The following is a 17,398-nucleotide window of genomic DNA, read 5'->3' on the forward strand; positions in this document are numbered from 1 at the left end:
GATCCACTTGTTAGTCCTGCTAATGCCTCTGCACAACTTTATGGACCAGTTGAACCTACTGAGACCGAAGGACTAAGCTCCAGGATGGGAAACTGCACAAGGGCTGGTGACTACTCATCAAGCCCGTCTGCCAGGTTGTGTCTTCTCCTGGGCACTGGCTGCCCACAGGTGCCAAGGGAAGGGTAAAACCTGGCATCAGCATGGAGTGAACTCCCCCAACCTTTACACACTTGTGATTAGGGGCTTCTTGAGACAGAGATGAGATCTTTGTGTACAGCAGCTCTTTATTATTCTGTTACAAAGATCCTGTACAGATGGAGATCAGACCCTGCTCACCTCATTGAGTGGTGACTTCTTTGGGTCTCACTACACATCTCCTAGGTTGTGTCTATGGGCAAAATCATAGAATAGCTTGTAAGGGACCTCAAAAGATCATCTGGTCCAACCTTTTGTGGGAAATGGAACCTAAATAAGATGATATAGATAGGGACAGGGTAGAGACATCCCTGCTTTTTGGTGCTACTTTCTCCCAGCCCCCTTTATAAAGCATTTGGATTTCAGCTCCAGCTGAAGCAAACTGCGTTTGGCACATCACTGCGGCTGGAGGAACATCCTCAAATATGCAGAGACCCCTTCAACTGCTGCTTCTTTCTTGCAGGTCTGGAGTTGTCTCACTGCGTAGGGGCCAACTCACTGGGCCCTGCTGTGCCCTGGAGGTCCGGGGGGCCCTGCAAGATGAAGAGGGTCCGGACAGTCTTCAAGCCCGAGCAGCTGGAGCGGCTGGAGCAAGAGTTCCTCAAGCAGCAGTACATGGTGGGCACGGAGAGGGTCGACCTGGCCGCAACGCTGCATCTCACGGAGACTCAGGTAAGAAATGGGGGATGTAGATCCCAGGTCAGGGGTTGATCTGTGGTGGTTCCCCTGCAGGGGGAGGAGGATGTGACCCATTGGGCTCCCCGCTGCAAGATGCTGTTGAAACCACATGGCCGGAGGGGATGCAAGATGGGTTTGGATGGTTTAGGAATACGAACATCCTTTTCATCCTTCAGACTGAAGCATAGGAGGTTCTGTCTGAATATGAGGAGAAACTTCTTTGCTGGGAGGTGCCAGAGCCTGGCCCAGGCTGCCCAGAGAGGTTGTGGAGTCTCCTTTGGAGACATTCAAGCCCACCTGGACTGACCTGTGTGATCTGGTGACCCTGCGTTAGCAGGTGGGTTGGACTGGATGATCACCAGAGGTCACTTCAACCCCAGCCAGGCTGGGATTCTGTGATTCTTAATCCATGAAGTGAAACAAAAAGCGTTTAGGAGCATGAACCTCCTTGCTTTAGAGTCCAGCTTGGGTTGGACTAGTGTATCTACATTGTTAAGATCCTCCAGAGAGACTTTATGCTTTAAATGTCATTTTATGACACTGGATTATTTTTTTCTGATCTTCCCAGTATGTTTCTGCCCTTCCCACTGAAAACTGCTTATTTATTGTGGAGAGGAGGAGCCACATGGTTTGGTGTGGTGGGATCCAAATTCAGCTGGAGGAAAGGGAGAGCAAAGCAAGGGCAGTTTGGGGGAGTCATGGAGGGTGTGAGAAGCACAGGGAGCAGGGGGTAGGTGGGAAAGGGGCTCCTGGTGACCTTGTGCTAAGCTGTTGGTGCTGTTTCCCCGCCAGGTGAAAGTCTGGTTCCAGAACCGCAGGATCAAATGGAGGAAGCAGAGCATGGAGCAGAAGGCGGCCAAGCTGTCCCAGTTTGGGGTGATCCAGCCGGCCAGCGCGGACTCCACGGACATCAAGGACCATGAGGAGGACACTGTGGACGTTGAGCTTTAAACAGCTGCCACTGTTGCTTGTTTTTTTTTCAGCTGTGTCTACTTGCTGGAGATACCGGGGATGCAAGCGCGTCTGTGCGTCTTTGGTCCAAGTGAGACTTTGTGCTCTCGATCTGAGAGTTGGAGCTACAGGACAAACTGCAGCTGGCTGGGAAGAACCCCCTAAATATTTTATTTGGTAGCCGTGTGCCATAATTCCCAGGGGTTTCATCACCAGGCTGGCTGTCCTTGATGTTGCCATAGCTATAGCAAGGCATGTGATGTCCTGTTGGCTCTTGAAGCACCAGGACACACCAAGTTCCCAGCAGAGAGGTTGGGGTGACAATCAATCTGAAGGACATTCAAACACGGGGTCACTTGCGTTTGGTTGTGTCCTCCTGTGCAAGAATCAACCCTTGACTCCCACGTTTGATGCTTAGATCACAACAAAACAAACAAAAAAAGAAAACTTGAAAGCCCTTTGCTCCCACCTGCAGGCTGTCAGTACTCTTGCAATAAGATGATCAGGGTCTGATCCTGCCCCTGAACAGAAGTGCCTCCTCCTGTCCTGTGCCTTGGTGTTATTTGTGCCTTTGTTTTGGCTTCTCAAACCCAGAGGGCAGAACCCGGTGGGTCTCTGCCTTCTGGCATTGCCTTATTGCGAGGTGTGCGTGCGGAACGAGGCACTCGGGCTGGCTCAGGTGCGGGGATCGAGGCTGTTAGAGGAAAAAAGCAGATTTCTAACACCTCTGGTGCTTCAGACGACCCCCTGCCCCTCGTCCAGATGTGCCCATTCTGGCCCAGACGGCAGCCGCTCTGTTCGCTCCTCATTATCCATCCAGGTGCCACGGGAAACGGCACCTGGAGCATTCGGCAAGCACATCTGGAACCGCCCGATGGAGCTCACGCTTGTGTTTCTGGAGGGTGGGAGGATTTTTGAGGTGCTGGGATGAAGCACTCAAGGGTCCCCGGCTGTGTGTGAGCAGCTCTGTGCTCTTAGGCCAGGTTGCCACCACTTGGGATGTCACCTCCGGCTGTCACCTCCCATCTTTAGTCTGCCCAGGGTACCAGGCGCCACGTCCCGTCGGCTCAGCATAAATTATTGCCTCTCTCTGACACAGAACACTGTATATCACTTTAATATTGTTATTTATAGAAATAACTTTTTTCCTTAATTAAGTGTCACTTATTTATTTGCTTTGTTTGTTAATAAAAATTAGCGTATTTTAAAAAGAGATGGGGCTGGCTGGGCGAGGGAGGGTTGGGCAGCTCCATGGTTTCCGAGCAGGCAGCGATGCCTCTGTGGCTTCTTGTCCCACAGCTGGGTTATTGATCCTTTTGGCTGTGTTTCTGAGGAAATGGAGAAAAAAAGAGGAAAACGCACCTTTTTCTCCTACTAATAAGACCCTTGTTAAAAAGCAATGGCTGCTTTCTAACAGCAGAACTCACAAAAGGGTGATTTCTTCTCTCGCATGTTTTCATTCCTGACATGCCAATGCAAATATGAAAGCAGGGTTTTTTTTCCCCACACTTGTGTGTTTGCCTGTAAACCTGTGCGCTCATCTCAAGCTTCAATATCTGAAGTGGAGCAAGTGCTTTCGAAGAGATCGGCTGAAAACCTCCGTCCAAAAAAAGCCCTCAGGAACACACATTTCTAACTACTCTCTTTAAAATTTCCCATGGAAATTAACAAAAGCCGCCAGTGTGTTTTCATCCTTCCCAAAAGTTTGAGGTTTGTTTCTTTTTTTCTTAATAAAGCATTTTTGACAACACAAATGCAGGGAAAAAGGTGGTTTTTTTTTAAACTGATTGGTAACCTGTCCTAGTTCCTGCAGAGATAGAGCTATTAATATATTTATAGAAAGAAACATAATGTCTATAACAAATATTGTGGGCACCGGGGTTTGTTCATGGACACAAAAGATGCTTTGAAGTGTTGCTGGTCCGGCCACAACTCAAGCTGATGCTCTATGGATAAAACACCAAAACCTTAAAAAACAGGACCTGTAATGCAATTATTACAACAATGGTGTCCCTGCCATGAGCCGACAGTGACATCTAGTGACACAAAACACCCCAAATATTAAATCTTCCCGTATTCCCAAGCCCGCCTGGTTGATGAAAAGTAAGTCGGAGGCTGAACGGGCACTGTGTGAATTAGTAAATACAACTAAACACATGTGTTCGTGGAATTTAGGCGGTTGCAGGCAATCTAGCAGGAGGTAGTGATGGTGCAGAGGCCAAGTTGGCATGTTTTGAAGGTTTTTTTGGGAAAGCTGGGCCAGTTTTGGGCATTCTTTATTTTATCGGTGCTGGGGAGCACTGGGGATCATCCTCCCTAAGTGCGCCAATGACTGGATGCTCTCAGGTTGTTTATATTCACATAATTATTGCATATGCATTACAATTTTTGGAAGTTTTGACAGACATCTATACTAAGAAATAATTCGTTACGTTAGTTATAATTGTTTAGTTTCTTGCTAGCAATACGTCTATCAATTATCAGTTAAATATAAGCACTCTGCTTCTAGACAATGTTATCATTTAATCTTCTGTCTCCCTCTTGTCATGCAGAAGGATCTAAAACTTGAAAAAAATCCCGTTTTGCAGGTGGTTAGAAAGCACTTGTAATGTCCATTGGCTAATGATGGGTACGTCTTTTGCAACTTAATCACAGTGTACATTAATTTAGCAGCTTCTCTTCAGAACATCCCGCTTTCGCAGCTTGCAAGCCAAGGGCATCCCGCTTCGCATCACGTCCAGTCTCTACAGAGCTGTTGTTTCTCTGTTAGGTTTCTGTTACATTACGCCTGGTCTTGCTACATTATGCCCAGGGGTTTCTAAAACATTTTTGTTCGTCTTATCCGTTTTTTTTCTTGCGTGGCTGTGGATTTTGGCGATGTTTTTGGAGGGTGGCAGGGGGCTGAGGGAGGGACAAGATGGCGGCCGCGCCTCTCCCGCCGCGGGGCTGAGGTGGGGGGGGATGGCGGGCGCGGACCCCGGAGCGGTGAATCGATCGCCATCTTCGTGAGGGAGGAGGAGGAAAAAAGAGGAGGAGGAAGAGGAAGAGGCGCTGCCCGCCCCGGGCGGGTCAGAGTTGGAAGTCGCCGCCCGAAGATGGCGGCCGCGGCGGGGAACGTGTGCGGCGCCGCCGGGGCCGGGGCTGCGGCTGAAGCGCGGTTCATCAGCAGCGCCAAGGTGAGCCCGGCCGGCCCCTCCGCCGCGGGGGTTCCTTCCCTTCCCTCATGCTTCAGCAAAGAAAATTTTGACGGGGAAAAAGGGGTGATATAAAGCCCGGCAGCCTCCCCTCAGGCGGGGCGGGGGGTTTCCTCAGCCGCCGGGTGGGTTTCGGCTTCGCTCCCTGACCCAGCGCTCTCCCCCGGCAGGGAAAAGGTTTATTCGCCACCAAGAACATCCGCAAAGGGGAAACTGTGTTCGTGGAGAGGCCGGTGGTCTCGTCGCAGTTCCTCTGGAACGCCCTGTACAACTACCGAGGTGAGGGGAGGGTGGTGGCCGCGCGTCCCTGTCACCTGCCCCGGGGAGGGGACCTGGGGGACCTGCCCGGGTTGTGAGGAGCGGGTTTGGGTTTAGGTTTGGTTGTCACCCCCTGCTGCCATCGCTGCCTCTGCGCTGAATGCACTGGTGACGAGTGACAAGGTCCTGCGAGGGATGGTGAGTGGTGTCAACCCTGGTGAAAAGCATCATGTGCCACCATCGCTTGGAACTCCGATTTTTTAATGGTGTGGGTCTTATCCCCACCTCCCCACAGCAGGGTGCAGCCCGCAGAGGTGGCAGCGCTCTCCAGAGGCATCAGAACAAAAAACAAGGGTTTTGAGAGCAGGATTCTCAACTTTTTTGTTCTACCGAGACCATGCTGTGTGCTGAGCTCCATCACAGGTCAGCAACATGGGGACACTTGGCATCGTGTGTCCCTTGAATGTGTCCCAGTGCTACAGAGCTGGGGGGTTAAACTGCAGCAGAAATGATCATGGAATCACAGAATAGTTTAGGCTGGAAGAGACCCTCAAAGCTCATCCAGTTATTTTGCCAGGGAAGGTTTAGATTGGATATTAGGAAAAAAATCTTCACAGAAAGGGCTGTGGGGCATTGGAACAGGCTGCCCAGGGCAGTGGTGGAGTCACCATCCCTGGAGGGGTTTAAAAAGCATTTAGATGAGGTTGTTAGGGCCATGGTTTAGTGGCAGAGTTAGGTTATGGTTGGACTCATGATCCTGAGTGTCTCTTCCAACTGAAATGATTCTGTGATTTTATGATTCTGTCTTCACCAGCTCAGGTTGCTCAGAGCCCCGTCCAGCCTGGCCTGAGATGTCTGCAGGGATGGTTCAGCCACCACATCTCTGGGCAACCTGGGCCAGGCTCTCACCACCCTCAGGGCCAACAATTTCTTCCTTGTGTCCAGCCTGAATGATCTTTCCAATGGGGCTGTAAGAGACTGGTGCCTCCAGCTCGGAGATGATGTTGGTACCAGTCAGGCTGCCTTGCCCTGGTCCCTTTGCTTTGCTCACTGTGTCGTCTGTCCGTCTCATCTCCCCGCAGCCTGTGATCACTGCCTGCGGGCTTTGGAGTCAGCGGAGGAAAATGCCCAGCGGCTGCTGGGGAACAGCTCGCTGGTGCTGCCTCACCCCGAGCAGTGCGGCATCCGCAAGGACCTGCACCAGCAGTGTCCCCGCTGCCAGGTACGGGGCTACTGGGAGGGGCAATGTTCTTGTTGGGGTCACCAGTTCCTTTACAGCACCTACCCCAGCGCTGCCCTGAGATGGGTGTCTTTCCTTTCTGCATCGCGATGGCTAAAGAGCTGGGGCTGAGATGGTCAGAGAAGGGGCGCAGCTGGGCCTAGGACCCTCTTTTCACAGAATCCCAGAATGTCAGGGATTGCAAGGGACCGCGAAAGCTCATCCAGTCCAATCCTCCCACCAGAGCGGGAATACCCAGCTGAGGTTCCACAGGAAGGTGTCCAGGCGGGTTTGAATGTCTGCAGAGAAGGAGACTCCACAACCTCCCTGGGCAGCCTGGGCCAGGCTCTGACACCCTCACCGGGGAGAAGTTTCTTCTCATATTTAAGTGGAACCTCCTGTGTTCCAGTTTGCACCCATTGCCCCTTGCCTTATCATTGGTTATCACTGAGAAGAGCCTGGCTCCATCCTCCTGGCACTCACCCTTTCCATATTGATAACCATGAATGAGGTCACCCCTCAGTGTCCTCTTCTCCAGCTCCAGAGCCCCAGCTCCCTCAGCCTTTCCTCCCACGGGAGATGCTCCACTCCCTTCAGCATCTTGGTGGCTGCGCTGGACTCTCTCCAGCAGTTCCCTGTCCTTCTGGAACTGAGGGGCCACAACTGGACACAATATTCCAGGTGTGGTCTCACTTTTCCTGCTGCCGTAGCCAACACTGTGCGCTGTGCCCCTCGCTCTAGGTGATGTACTGCAGCGCCGAGTGCAGGCAGACCGCCTGGGAGCAGTACCACCGCATCCTCTGCCTTGGCCCGTCTCGTGACGACCCCACACACCCCCTCAACAAGCTGCAGGAGGCATGGAGGTAGGGAACCGACTTGCCCGTTGCTCCACGGGCAGAGGAGGTGGCTTTTCTGGGCTGGGTGACATTACCTGAGGACTGTCCTTGCTTTACATCCCTGCATGGGGTGGCTGGAAGGTGGTGGTGCCCCTGGGACACAGCCCAACTGGTTGGGCAGCAGGTGAATTTGTGTTGGCAGCACAAGGGTTTGGACATGCGGCTCAGCAGTTCTTATTTTTCTCCCAGTAAAGAGCTACAAAGCACTGAGCTGTGCGTTCCTCACTCCTGCAGTTTCATAGTTCTCCTGCAGATCCACAGCCCATCCTTGTGTCACCCCTGCACGTACATGAGTTGCTGTCGCTGGTTTAAGATGACAAAATGGGCACAGAGGGGAGAAGTGACATCCCCGACTCACAGCTTGTCACAAAACCCAGCTCTTGTTGCAGTCCTGGGCTTTGTGTAGGACCCAGGCTTCAGTTTAAGGGGATGGTGGGGGATTATTGATATTCTGAGTGCAGGCTCCTCCTTGCTCGGAGCGGTGCTGGATCCCCACACAGCGACGCTGCACTGGCCGCTTTGGTGTGATAGATGAGCGAAGCCCTGACCACGTGCATGGCAGCTGCTTCTGACTCCCTCCGGCTTTTTATTTCCGTATCAGTGCTGATCTGCTCATCCCTTTTCATCATTCTTCTCCCTCAGAAACATGCATTATCCACCAGAGACTTCCAGCATCATGTTGATGGCCCGAATGGTCGCCACCGTCAAACAGGTACGTCTGCAGTTTGGAGCCGCAGATTTTCTCATCCTGGTGGGGCTGTTATTCCCAAGGGTTGATCTCCGATGACTGCTGGGGTCCTGCTTGGAGAGATTTCAACATCTAGTGGTCCCTGGTCCTGGAGACAGCAGGCAGCAAAGGAGGTTCCTCTGTCCTGAGCCAAGCAGGTCCTTGTTTCTCCACCAAAATAGTCAGATTGGAACCTTTCCTTTGGCTCTGTTTCTTTGGCTTTGCTTTCTCAGTGTTTATTTTCACAATAAACTACCATGTAACTGCTTCTGGTGGTTCTTGATGGCAGGCTGGATACCTCTGAGCTCAGCGGGGCTTGTCCTCTCCTCCCTCTCTCCTGGCTGGGCAGGAGAGTGGTGTTGGTGCAATTCTTTCCCTTGTTCTCTTTTTTTTTCAGGCTAAAGACAAGGAGGCCTGGATCAAGACCTTCTCCCAGTTCTGCAGTAAGACAGCAAACGAAGAAGAGGAGATTGTGCACAAGCTGCTGGGCGACAAATTTAAGGTAGGAGCTTGGCAGCGCTTGAGGTGTTGAATCCTGAGCCTGTCCTGTCCCTGCATGTGTCTGTGAGGCTGTGGGTGCAGAGGCCCCGTTCCAGCTGGGATGGGAGGCACTGGAAGTCCCAGGCTCAAAGTGGGGGGACAAAACCCCCCACGAGGGGCTGGCTGACCTGACAGAGACAAAACAGGTTGTCCAGAGAGCTTTGCAATTGATGGAGTCTTAGAATTGTTTTGGTTGGAAGAGACCCTCAGGATCATCAAGTCCAACCATAACCCATCTCTGGCACTAATCCATGTCCATGAGAACCTCGTCTAAACGCCTTTTAAACCCCTCCAGGGATGGTGACTCCACCACTGCCCTGGGCAGCCTCTTCCAATGCTTCGTGACCCTCTCCGTGAAGAATTTTTTCTTAATATCCAATCCGAACCTTTCCTGACGCAGCTTGAGGCCGTTTCCTCTTGTCCTATGGTGCTTCAGCGGGACACGCTGCTCATTCCTGTGCTGGAGGTGCTGCTGCTCTGGGGTGGGAGAGGGTGATATTTAGTTGCTGAGTAGGTGGCTTTCGCTGCTAAAACGTGTGGCTTTCACTGCTCTGAGGGCAGCAGCCTCCAGCCTTGCAGGGAAGGATGAGGAGCCTGACTCCTGAGCCTTCTAGCGCATGTTTCTAGCCTGGGTTTGACTCCCAGCACCATCTCCTCACCCTCACACTGTCGCCGTGTCCTGCCAGGGCCAGCTGGAGCTGCTGCGGTTGCTTTTCTCCGAAGCCCTTTACGACGAACATCTGAGCAGGGTGAGTTGAACCATCTCCCAATGAGCTCGGGAGCATGGTAGGACCCTCCAGTTGTGTCTGCCCTGAAGGCCAAGGCTTCCCCTGGGACTCTGCCCCTTCCTTGCTTCCCCAAAACCTCCTGTGGGATCTGAGGCTCTTGCAGAGTGGGGTGCTGGCACATGCTGGCCTGGGCTTAGCTGCTTTCTCATCTCCCTTGTGCAGTGGTTCACTCCAGAAGGCTTTCGATCCCTCTTTGCCCTCGTTGGGACCAATGGCCAAGGCATAGGAACAAGGTAATGGGGCTTTCAGGGTGCTCCGTGCAATGGCAGCGGAGAATTGGTGTGGAGGGGATGTACAGTCTGGAAATCTGTGCTGGCCTGGAAAATGGCTGGGTTCAGATGTAAGACAGGGGATGGAGAGACAAATTTAAAAGCATTCCTTCATCTTGGCTTCGTCCAACCCTTTTGCATCCCTCTGCCAGCCCTTGGCCACTCAGAGCCACTGAAATGTAACCCTTAGATCCCCCAGGCGAGGTCCCACTATGTGCTGACAGCACTGTGGGGCTGTAACCGTGTCCCTCTGCTTCCTGACAGCTCCCTGAGCCAGTGGGTTCACGCTTGCGACGCGCTGGATCTCCCCATGCTGCAGCGAGAGGAGCTGGACGCCTTCATCGACCAGCTCTACAAGGACATCGAGAAGGGTGAGCCCATGTGCTGTTTGCAGAACCTGGTGGCGTTTCTGCTGCAGGAGATTCCTCCCAGTGTTCAGGGCCTGGGTGAGGTTCCCACTGGGGACAGGGATGTCCCGCTCGTCCTGCTCCATGCAAACCATCTCTGTTATCTTTGGCTCACTAATGGATAGGACAAGTCGAAGTTTGTGGGCAGCACGACTTGTGGTGGGTTGGAGTGTCTGGAGGGCTGATCCTGTGCAGAAAAGTCCCATTTACAGTCAACGTTCAAAAACGTTTATATCACTTATTTACCTGATGCAGGGACAGGCCAGGGAGTGCACACTCAGACTGGGGGTGTAAGTCAGAGAATGGTTTAAGTTGGAAGGGACCTAAAAGCTCATCTAGTCCAACCCCCTGTCATGAGCAGGGATGTTTTCCACTAGACCTGGTTGCTCAAAGCCCCGTCCAACCTGGTCTTAATCTTCGTGTCCCTCATCCCCTTGTAGTGGGGAGGGAAGTGGGCTCTGGAAATCACCCTCCAGCAGCCAGCCCCCAAAGTGGCACTGGTTTGGTGCGTTCAGCATTGACAGACGTCCCTTCATGAGTGCCCAAAAAGCATGAGCTGCATGTGTGAAAGAGCCAGAACGGCCCATGCAAAGCGTTAACCCCTTCTCTGTGCTGCAGAGTCAGGAGAGTTCCTCAACTGCGAGGGATCGGGTCTCTATGTGCTCCAGAGCTGCTGTAAGTAACACAAGGACTTGGAAGGAAAGTGAGTAGTGGGGAGTGGGATGTCCTGGGCTAGACTGGCTTGTCTCAACCTAAAAGCTTCTGGAGAAATGGGTTCGTGCTTCCCATCAATGTGTGATGGGTTCTGCCCTGTGGCCTGGCTGCTCTCTCGGGGTCTCCTAGCATCTCATTTAGCTGTGAAATCATAGAATCACAGAACAGTTTGTGTTGAAGGGAACTTCCCAGCTCCCCCAGTGCCACCCCTGCCATGAGCAGGGACATCTTCACCAGCTCAGGTTGCTCAGAGCCCCGTCCAGCCTGGCCTGGGATGTCTCACCTGGAGCTGTTGTCTTTCACTCCTAAATGTTAACGGCAGAGTGGGGATGAGCAGGGCCTGGGGACTGGCTGCTGGGAGAGCTGCAGAGCCGGGAAAAAGCGCCACTCTGTGCATCCTTCCCCCGGCACTGGAGGCAAAAGCGGTGCTGTGCATCCCTGAGGTTGATCCAGGAATGGATCCACTCGCTCTGAGCAATTTTTGTGGCTCTAAGGGACAACCCTGACCCTGCACACTGCTCTGCTGGACCCCAGAGTCCCCAGTCTGAGTGGAGAGTGTTGTGCTGGTGTCCCTGGGCAGATGGGTGGCCACAGCATCATGCTACCTTATCCTTAGCCAGACTATAACCCTCCCAGTTGGAGGCACTGGTTCCAGTTTGCCTGAGCCACACAGACGGGCAGGCAGGAGCCCCATGGGGTCTCTGACTGTTCCCGTGGAGACACCCTCACTACCACATCCCATCTTCCCCACAGGTAACCACAGCTGCATCCCCAATGCTGAGACATCCTTCCCCGAAAACAACTTCCTCCTGCATCTGACAGCTCTGGAGGACATCGAGGCAGGAGAGGTGAGACGGCAGGGCCCGGGTGACCGTGGGGTGGCATCGCACCTTGGCAGGAGGTCGCTGTGTCCCCTTTGTCCCCCACAGACCCCAGCCCTGTACCTCTTGCGTTGTCCTGGCAGAGGAATTCACAGCTTGTCCCGTGTTGGGGCTGCCAGGCCCCACGTTTCTGTATGACCCCAATACAAATCCTGCTGCTTTGGCTTTGTGGGAAGTGATTCTCAGTTCAACCTGATTCTCTTTGCTCACAGGAAATCTGCATCAGTTATTTAGACTGTTGTCAGAGGGAGCGGAGCAGACACAGCCGCAACAAGATACTCAGGTAGGGGCTGTTTGGAGGAATCTGGGGCGGACACACAGCATCCCTTTGCACCCCCAACCAGTCAGCGTGGGCTGTGTCCCCCCCGTTGGGGACCTGTGCGTGCCCTGGTGTGTGGCTGTGCTCGTTGGCAGGGTGTACAGGCAGTACATGGCACTTTTGGGCTATGTCCACATGTCATCAGAGTGTGGGGACTTGTCTGTGAGGCTGGAGCTCCCTGCTGTCCCCTGTCGCCGGTTGTAGGCCCCAGGACCGAGGATTTGGGCACCCCCTTTCTTTCACTGTTCTGCAGTTGGCTCCTGCAAACCTTTGCTGTCCTCACCGACCATCCTCTTGCTTCTTCACCCTTCAAGGGTCAGGGTTCTTGCTGATGGTCACCGTGTCCTGTCACCCCTGCAGCACTCAGAAATCCCCCTCCCCACACAGATTTCCTCCACCCCACCTGAGCCCAGCATGATTGAACCTGGGTTTAACATCTTTAGCCCCTTTCTGGCTGCTGTGTCCCCAACCCCCTTCCCAGCAGCAGCATTGGGCTCAACACCGTCACTCTTTCTCCTTCCTTCCCTTCTTCCAGGGAGAACTACTTGTTCACCTGCTCGTGCCCCAAGTGCCTGGTGCAAGCCGATGATGCTGACGTAACGTCAGACGAGGAGGAGGAGGGTGAAGGGGAGACGGATGATGCCGAGCTGGAGGATGAGATGACCGACGTTTGATCCTGACCCCCCTGGCCGAGAGGAAAAGGGAAGAGACTGGGGAGGTTCCTCCGAGAGGCAGCAGCTTTAATAGTAGAAACAGGGTTGTGTTGTGGGGTCGGGTGGGAGGCCACGGCGCTCGGGGGAGCAGGAGGCAGGCCCTGCTCCCACCCAGCCGTGTTGTGTGTGTGTGTGCGTGTCAGGCTGTCCCCGTCCTTCCTGCAAGGACAGGCTGTGAGTTGGTGGCCCCCCTGCCACATCCCGGTCCCCAGAGGGGCTGGCCGGTGCTCGCAGGGGAGGCTGGAGGAGAGCAGGGTCCTGCCAGCCCCTGGGACATCACCACAGTCACCTCGTGGCCATCTCCGAGGCTGCTCCGCTGTGTCCGTGCCGGCCGCGGGTACGGAGGAGCGTGTCCTTTCCAGCCCTGCAGGGACGAGGGGAACGCGAGTGTGTGTTTGTGCACGAGGATACTATTTAATGTCTATGTAAGCACTATCTACACACCGAGGTGCTGGGGTCTGTATATATGTTCCATTCCATGCCTTGGCTCAGCGAGCAGCGAGGGACAGAACGATTTTGCAAGTGGGACAGAGACACTTTAGAGGGTGGATGTTGAGCGGGGCCAACGCTGGCAGGTTCCTCCCGTCCCGCCAAGCCCCGCGCAGCCACCGCCAGGCTGTTGCCAGCCCGAAGCCGACACAGGTCACAGCGTCACTGTCCGAAACCCAAAAGCTATTTTGAGTTTTGCAGAGTGTGAGTTGTCCCGCCGGGCCGCTTTGGGAGGAGGATGCGCCCGAGCGGGAGCTGCCATGCCCAGGGACAGACACAGTGTGGTGCTGGGAGCTTCCCTGCACTGAGATGTCACCGGCAGCCGAGCGTTGTCATCCCTTCCATGCGGTCACACCACTGTCCTCGTCCGGACCGTGTGGCTGGAGGGAGAACGTGGCTCCAAATGACAGGTTGGGGATGTACCCGGGATATTTTCCTGTCCTTCTGGATTTTGGGGAGCTGTTTTTCTGCCACCGCTTCCAGTGGCAGCTGGATTGTGGGACCGAGCGTGACGCTGTAGATGGGCAGCTGTGACACCACCATCACTGCCACCCCACTGCTTGTCCCCAGCCATCCCGGGGCCGTGTCCCCTTCAGTATTCATAATAAACCAAGACCAGTGAGACACGGGACAGAGTCGTTTGTACTGGTAAAGTGGAGGGAGGTGAGTGCAGACAAGCGCTGCGATCCAGGGGCTTGTCTGGGTGCTGGGTGTGTGACCAGCCTGCCCTTGGGGACAGGTGACAGAGGCAATGCTGTCCCCTGGGGCTGTTTCTGCCTGATGTGAGCCCTCCCCTGGCTGCAGGCAGCACCGCAGGAAGTTCACGAGGAAAAATGGGATGAAATTTGTCAATTCATCCTCTGGCTGATGGAAAAAAAAAAAAAGAGAAACTCTCTAAAATTTGTTCACACTTCATTAGCTCAGACAAAAATATCCAGCCATGTACCAGCCCTGCTAGTAGAGACCAAGCCTGCTTCTTGCTCCCATCCCTGCCGGACCGCATCCACGCAACCCTGCACCTAAATCAGCAGCACAAATTCCTGGTGGCATCTTACACATAATTTAAAATGTTTCTTGGGGAAGCGCTGCCCTGTCCTGGGCCATCACCTCCCTCCCACAAAGTCACTACAAAGAGTTCTTGGTGCCTGGCTCGGCGTTCCTGGGGGTTTGTGTTTGCTGGCAGCAGCAGAATGATCTCCGCTCAATCCTGTGAGATCTCTGGACTCTTTCCTCAAACTTTGTCCCTGGGGTGAGCTCTTGGGATCCGCTGAGAAGTCCTTGATCCACCGTGGTGGCTTCGTGCTGCTACCAGAAGGTCCAGGGGGGCTGCATTGTTTCGTACGTGGGGATGCTGGTGACGTTGACGGGAATGGAGATGACGGCCCAGGGGAGCCCATGCTGCTCCAGGGAGCGTCTGATCATGTACCTGGAAGGATAAAGAGGTGACAGGCAGGGCTGAGCCATGAGAGTGGAACCCACAATGAGCATAAACCACAAACCAGCTCAAAGAGAAACTCTGCAGGTTAATTATGGCTGAACCTGCTACAACTCTGGCTCACAAAGCCCAGATGGGACATGCTGATCACTGGGACCTCTGTGTTTTGTGGGGACAAGGCTGTTGCTTGGCCTTTCCCATGAGATCATGGAATCATAGAATTGTTTTGGTTGGGAAAGACCCTCAAGATCATTGAATCCAACCATTACCCCACCCCTGGCACTGCCCCATGTCCCTGAGAACCTCCTGTCCGTCTGTCCAACCCTCCAGGGATGGTGACTCCAGCACTGCCCTGGGCAGCCTGTTCCAATGCCCCACAGCCCTTTGGGGAAGAAATTGTTCCCAGATCCAACCTCAACCTCCCCTGGCGCAACTTGAGGCCGTTTACTCTGCTCCTGGCGCTTGTTCCTGGGGAGCAGAACCCGACCCCCCCCTGGCTCCAAGCTCCTTTCAGGCAGTTCAGAGATCAGAAGGTCTCCCCTCAGCTCCTGTTCTCCAGCTGAACCCCCCAGGTCCCTCAGCCGCTTCCATCACACTTGTGCTCCAGCCCCTCACCAGCTCCGTTCCCTTCTCTGAACTCGCTCCTGCACCTCAAGGCCTTTCTTGGCCTGAGGGGCCCCAAAAACTCAATTCCACACTTGGGGAGACCCGATGTCTCCTGGGGAGTACACCCACCCGTCCCTGCCCAGCAGGAAGAGCGCGGGGATGTCGGCTGTTCGCCGGGTGCTGTCCTGGATCATCTCGATGTAGAAGCTGTCGTTATCGTAGGCGTTATCTGCGATGATCACCGCCCGTCCGCCGTGCTCCTGGATCACACGCGTCTTCGACAGGAACGAGCAGCCCCTGGGGACGACAGTGACAAATCTTCGGTGGCCACCAGCGGATTTTTGGCAGGTAGGAAACCTCCAACCTGAAACTGCACAAACTAGGGAGCCCTGTGCCTCCCCCAAACCCTGCTCCTCTTTTGAGTCTGTTTTAGTCACAGGCTGCCCACACTCTGCCATTTTCTCCTAAGAAAAAATAAAATAAAATAAAACCAGAGCTTTTTCCACCATAGCACAGCTGTTTCCTAAGAAACACAATGTGAAGCTCTCTGGGGTAAGAGCATCTCAACGTTTTCCTTCACGAGAAGAAGCTGGTGGCGATGCCAAAACGCGGCCACAGCACTATCACCCTGCCCGAGTACCCCCCCCAAACAGCTCCCGTGTCCCCAGACATACCCCCTCTCCACCAAAGCGATCTGGTCCTGGATGAACACGCCATTATTCAGCTCTCCGCAGGCTTCGGGGGGATCCGCCGGGACCAGGTAGATCTGCTCATACCTCGTGTTCTCAGAGAAGGAGACAGGGGTGAGCGAGGGGGGTCATTGGGGACACTGCTCCCTGTCCCCAGCCCTACTCATCCCTGAGTGGGGTGTGTTTTTGGGGAGATTTAGGGCTCCCAAGTGCTGGGTGATGCTTTGCAGCCCCTGCTCAACACCTTGTCTATATCTTGCTGTCACCACGGGAAGGGGAAACTGAGGCACAGCACCGTCTCTGCCCTTGGAGGAGGAAAGAGTGGGGCATGTGCTCCCTGAACACACGTGGGGCCAAATTCCCCCTCCCAAAACTCGCTGAGGCTGAAGGCAGTGACCAGCATGTGCCTCCTTCCTAAATTAATTGCTCACGGATGAGTAATTAACTAAAAAAGCTTCAAATCACTGGGCCCCACAAGGAGGGAAATATTAGGATGGAGGGACCCAAGGCAAATTAAAGTCTTAATACTTACAAACACACCCCCAAAATCCTTGGCCAGAGTGGCGGTGAAGATGTAGCGGATGTCCCCGGGGCTCAGCACTTGGAAATACAAATATTCATGGATGCGCAGACCTGGGTGTGCACAGAGAGAGGTGAGAGGTAGAGAAAATGGAAATGTAACGAGGCTGAGGTGCAGCGAGGGGAATGCACCCGGACTGGGGTGCAGGAGGGGAAATGCACCTGGATTGGGGTGCTGGGTGGGGAATTGTAATGGGGCTGGGGTGCATAGAGGGGAAATGCACCCGGATCGTGGTGCACCGAGGGGAAATGTAATGGGGCCAGGGTGTAGCAAGGGGAAATGTAATGGGGCTAGGGTGCAATGAGGGAACATGGAACTGGATCGCGGTGCACGGAGGTAAAATGCACCCGGATCGGGGTGCAGGAAGGAAATGCACCCAAAATGAGAAGCTGGATGGGGAAATGCAATTAGGGCGGGATGCATCATGGGGAAATGAACCTGGATTGGGATGCACCGAGGGGAAATGCACCCAGACTGGGGTGCAGGAAGGGAAATGCAATGGCGCTGGGGTGCATGGAGGGTAAACGCACCCAGATTGGGGTGCAGGAGGGAAAATGTAACCGGATTGCGGTACACGGAGGCAAAATGCAACGGGGCCAGGGTGCAGCGAGGGGAATGTAACGGGGTCAGGGTGCAGCGAGGGGACATGCAGCTGGATCGCGGTGCACGGAGGTAAAATGCACCCGGATCGGGGTGCGGGAGGGAAACGCGCTGGACTCACCGCGGGCCGGGCAGGAGCACAGGCACAGGCAGAGCCACAGCGACCTGCGGAGCATGGCTGCGCCCGGCGCCGCCAGCCGCCCCGCCCCCGCGCCCACGCTCCGCGCCCATTGGCCGCGCCTCTGCCCCG

At 54.3% G+C, this 17,398-nt stretch overlaps 3 protein-coding genes across 3 annotated transcripts; 2 read left to right on the forward strand and 1 right to left on the reverse strand.

Moving 5' to 3' along the window:
- Positions 1–540: 540 nt before the first annotated feature.
- Positions 541–3,342, forward strand: LOC136100754 (homeobox protein not2-like). The gene is made up of 2 exons (XM_065836083.2): positions 541–867; positions 1,666–3,342. The coding sequence occupies exons 1-2, from the start codon at positions 736–738 to the stop codon at positions 1,822–1,824; spliced, it is 291 nt and encodes a 96-aa protein (XP_065692155.1). The 5' UTR covers positions 541–735; the 3' UTR covers positions 1,825–3,342.
- A 1,477-nt stretch (positions 3,343–4,819) lies between these two features.
- Positions 4,820–13,869, forward strand: SMYD5 (SMYD family member 5). Its single transcript, XM_065837851.2, has 13 exons — positions 4,820–5,000; positions 5,189–5,297; positions 6,359–6,498; positions 7,237–7,358; positions 8,034–8,103; positions 8,516–8,620; positions 9,345–9,407; positions 9,609–9,679; positions 9,980–10,086; positions 10,741–10,797; positions 11,590–11,684; positions 11,930–12,000; positions 12,572–13,869. The coding sequence occupies exons 1-13, from the start codon at positions 4,920–4,922 to the stop codon at positions 12,708–12,710; spliced, it is 1,230 nt and encodes a 409-aa protein (XP_065693923.2). The 5' UTR covers positions 4,820–4,919; the 3' UTR covers positions 12,711–13,869.
- Positions 13,870–14,133: 264 nt separating this feature from the next.
- On the reverse strand, positions 14,134–17,376 carry PRADC1 (protease associated domain containing 1). The gene is made up of 5 exons (XM_065837103.2): positions 17,270–17,376; positions 16,501–16,601; positions 15,954–16,063; positions 15,409–15,576; positions 14,134–14,664 (listed from the first exon to the last, which is right to left on the reverse strand). Exons 1-5 carry the CDS (start codon positions 17,322–17,324, stop codon positions 14,544–14,546), a joined length of 555 nt encoding a protein of 184 aa, XP_065693175.1. The 5' UTR covers positions 17,325–17,376; the 3' UTR covers positions 14,134–14,543.
- Between the last annotated feature and the right edge of the window lie 22 nt (positions 17,377–17,398).

This window comes from Patagioenas fasciata, chromosome 4 (genome assembly GCF_037038585.1).
Source record: "Patagioenas fasciata isolate bPatFas1 chromosome 4, bPatFas1.hap1, whole genome shotgun sequence".
Classification (NCBI taxonomy): Eukaryota; Metazoa; Chordata; class Aves; order Columbiformes; family Columbidae; genus Patagioenas; species Patagioenas fasciata.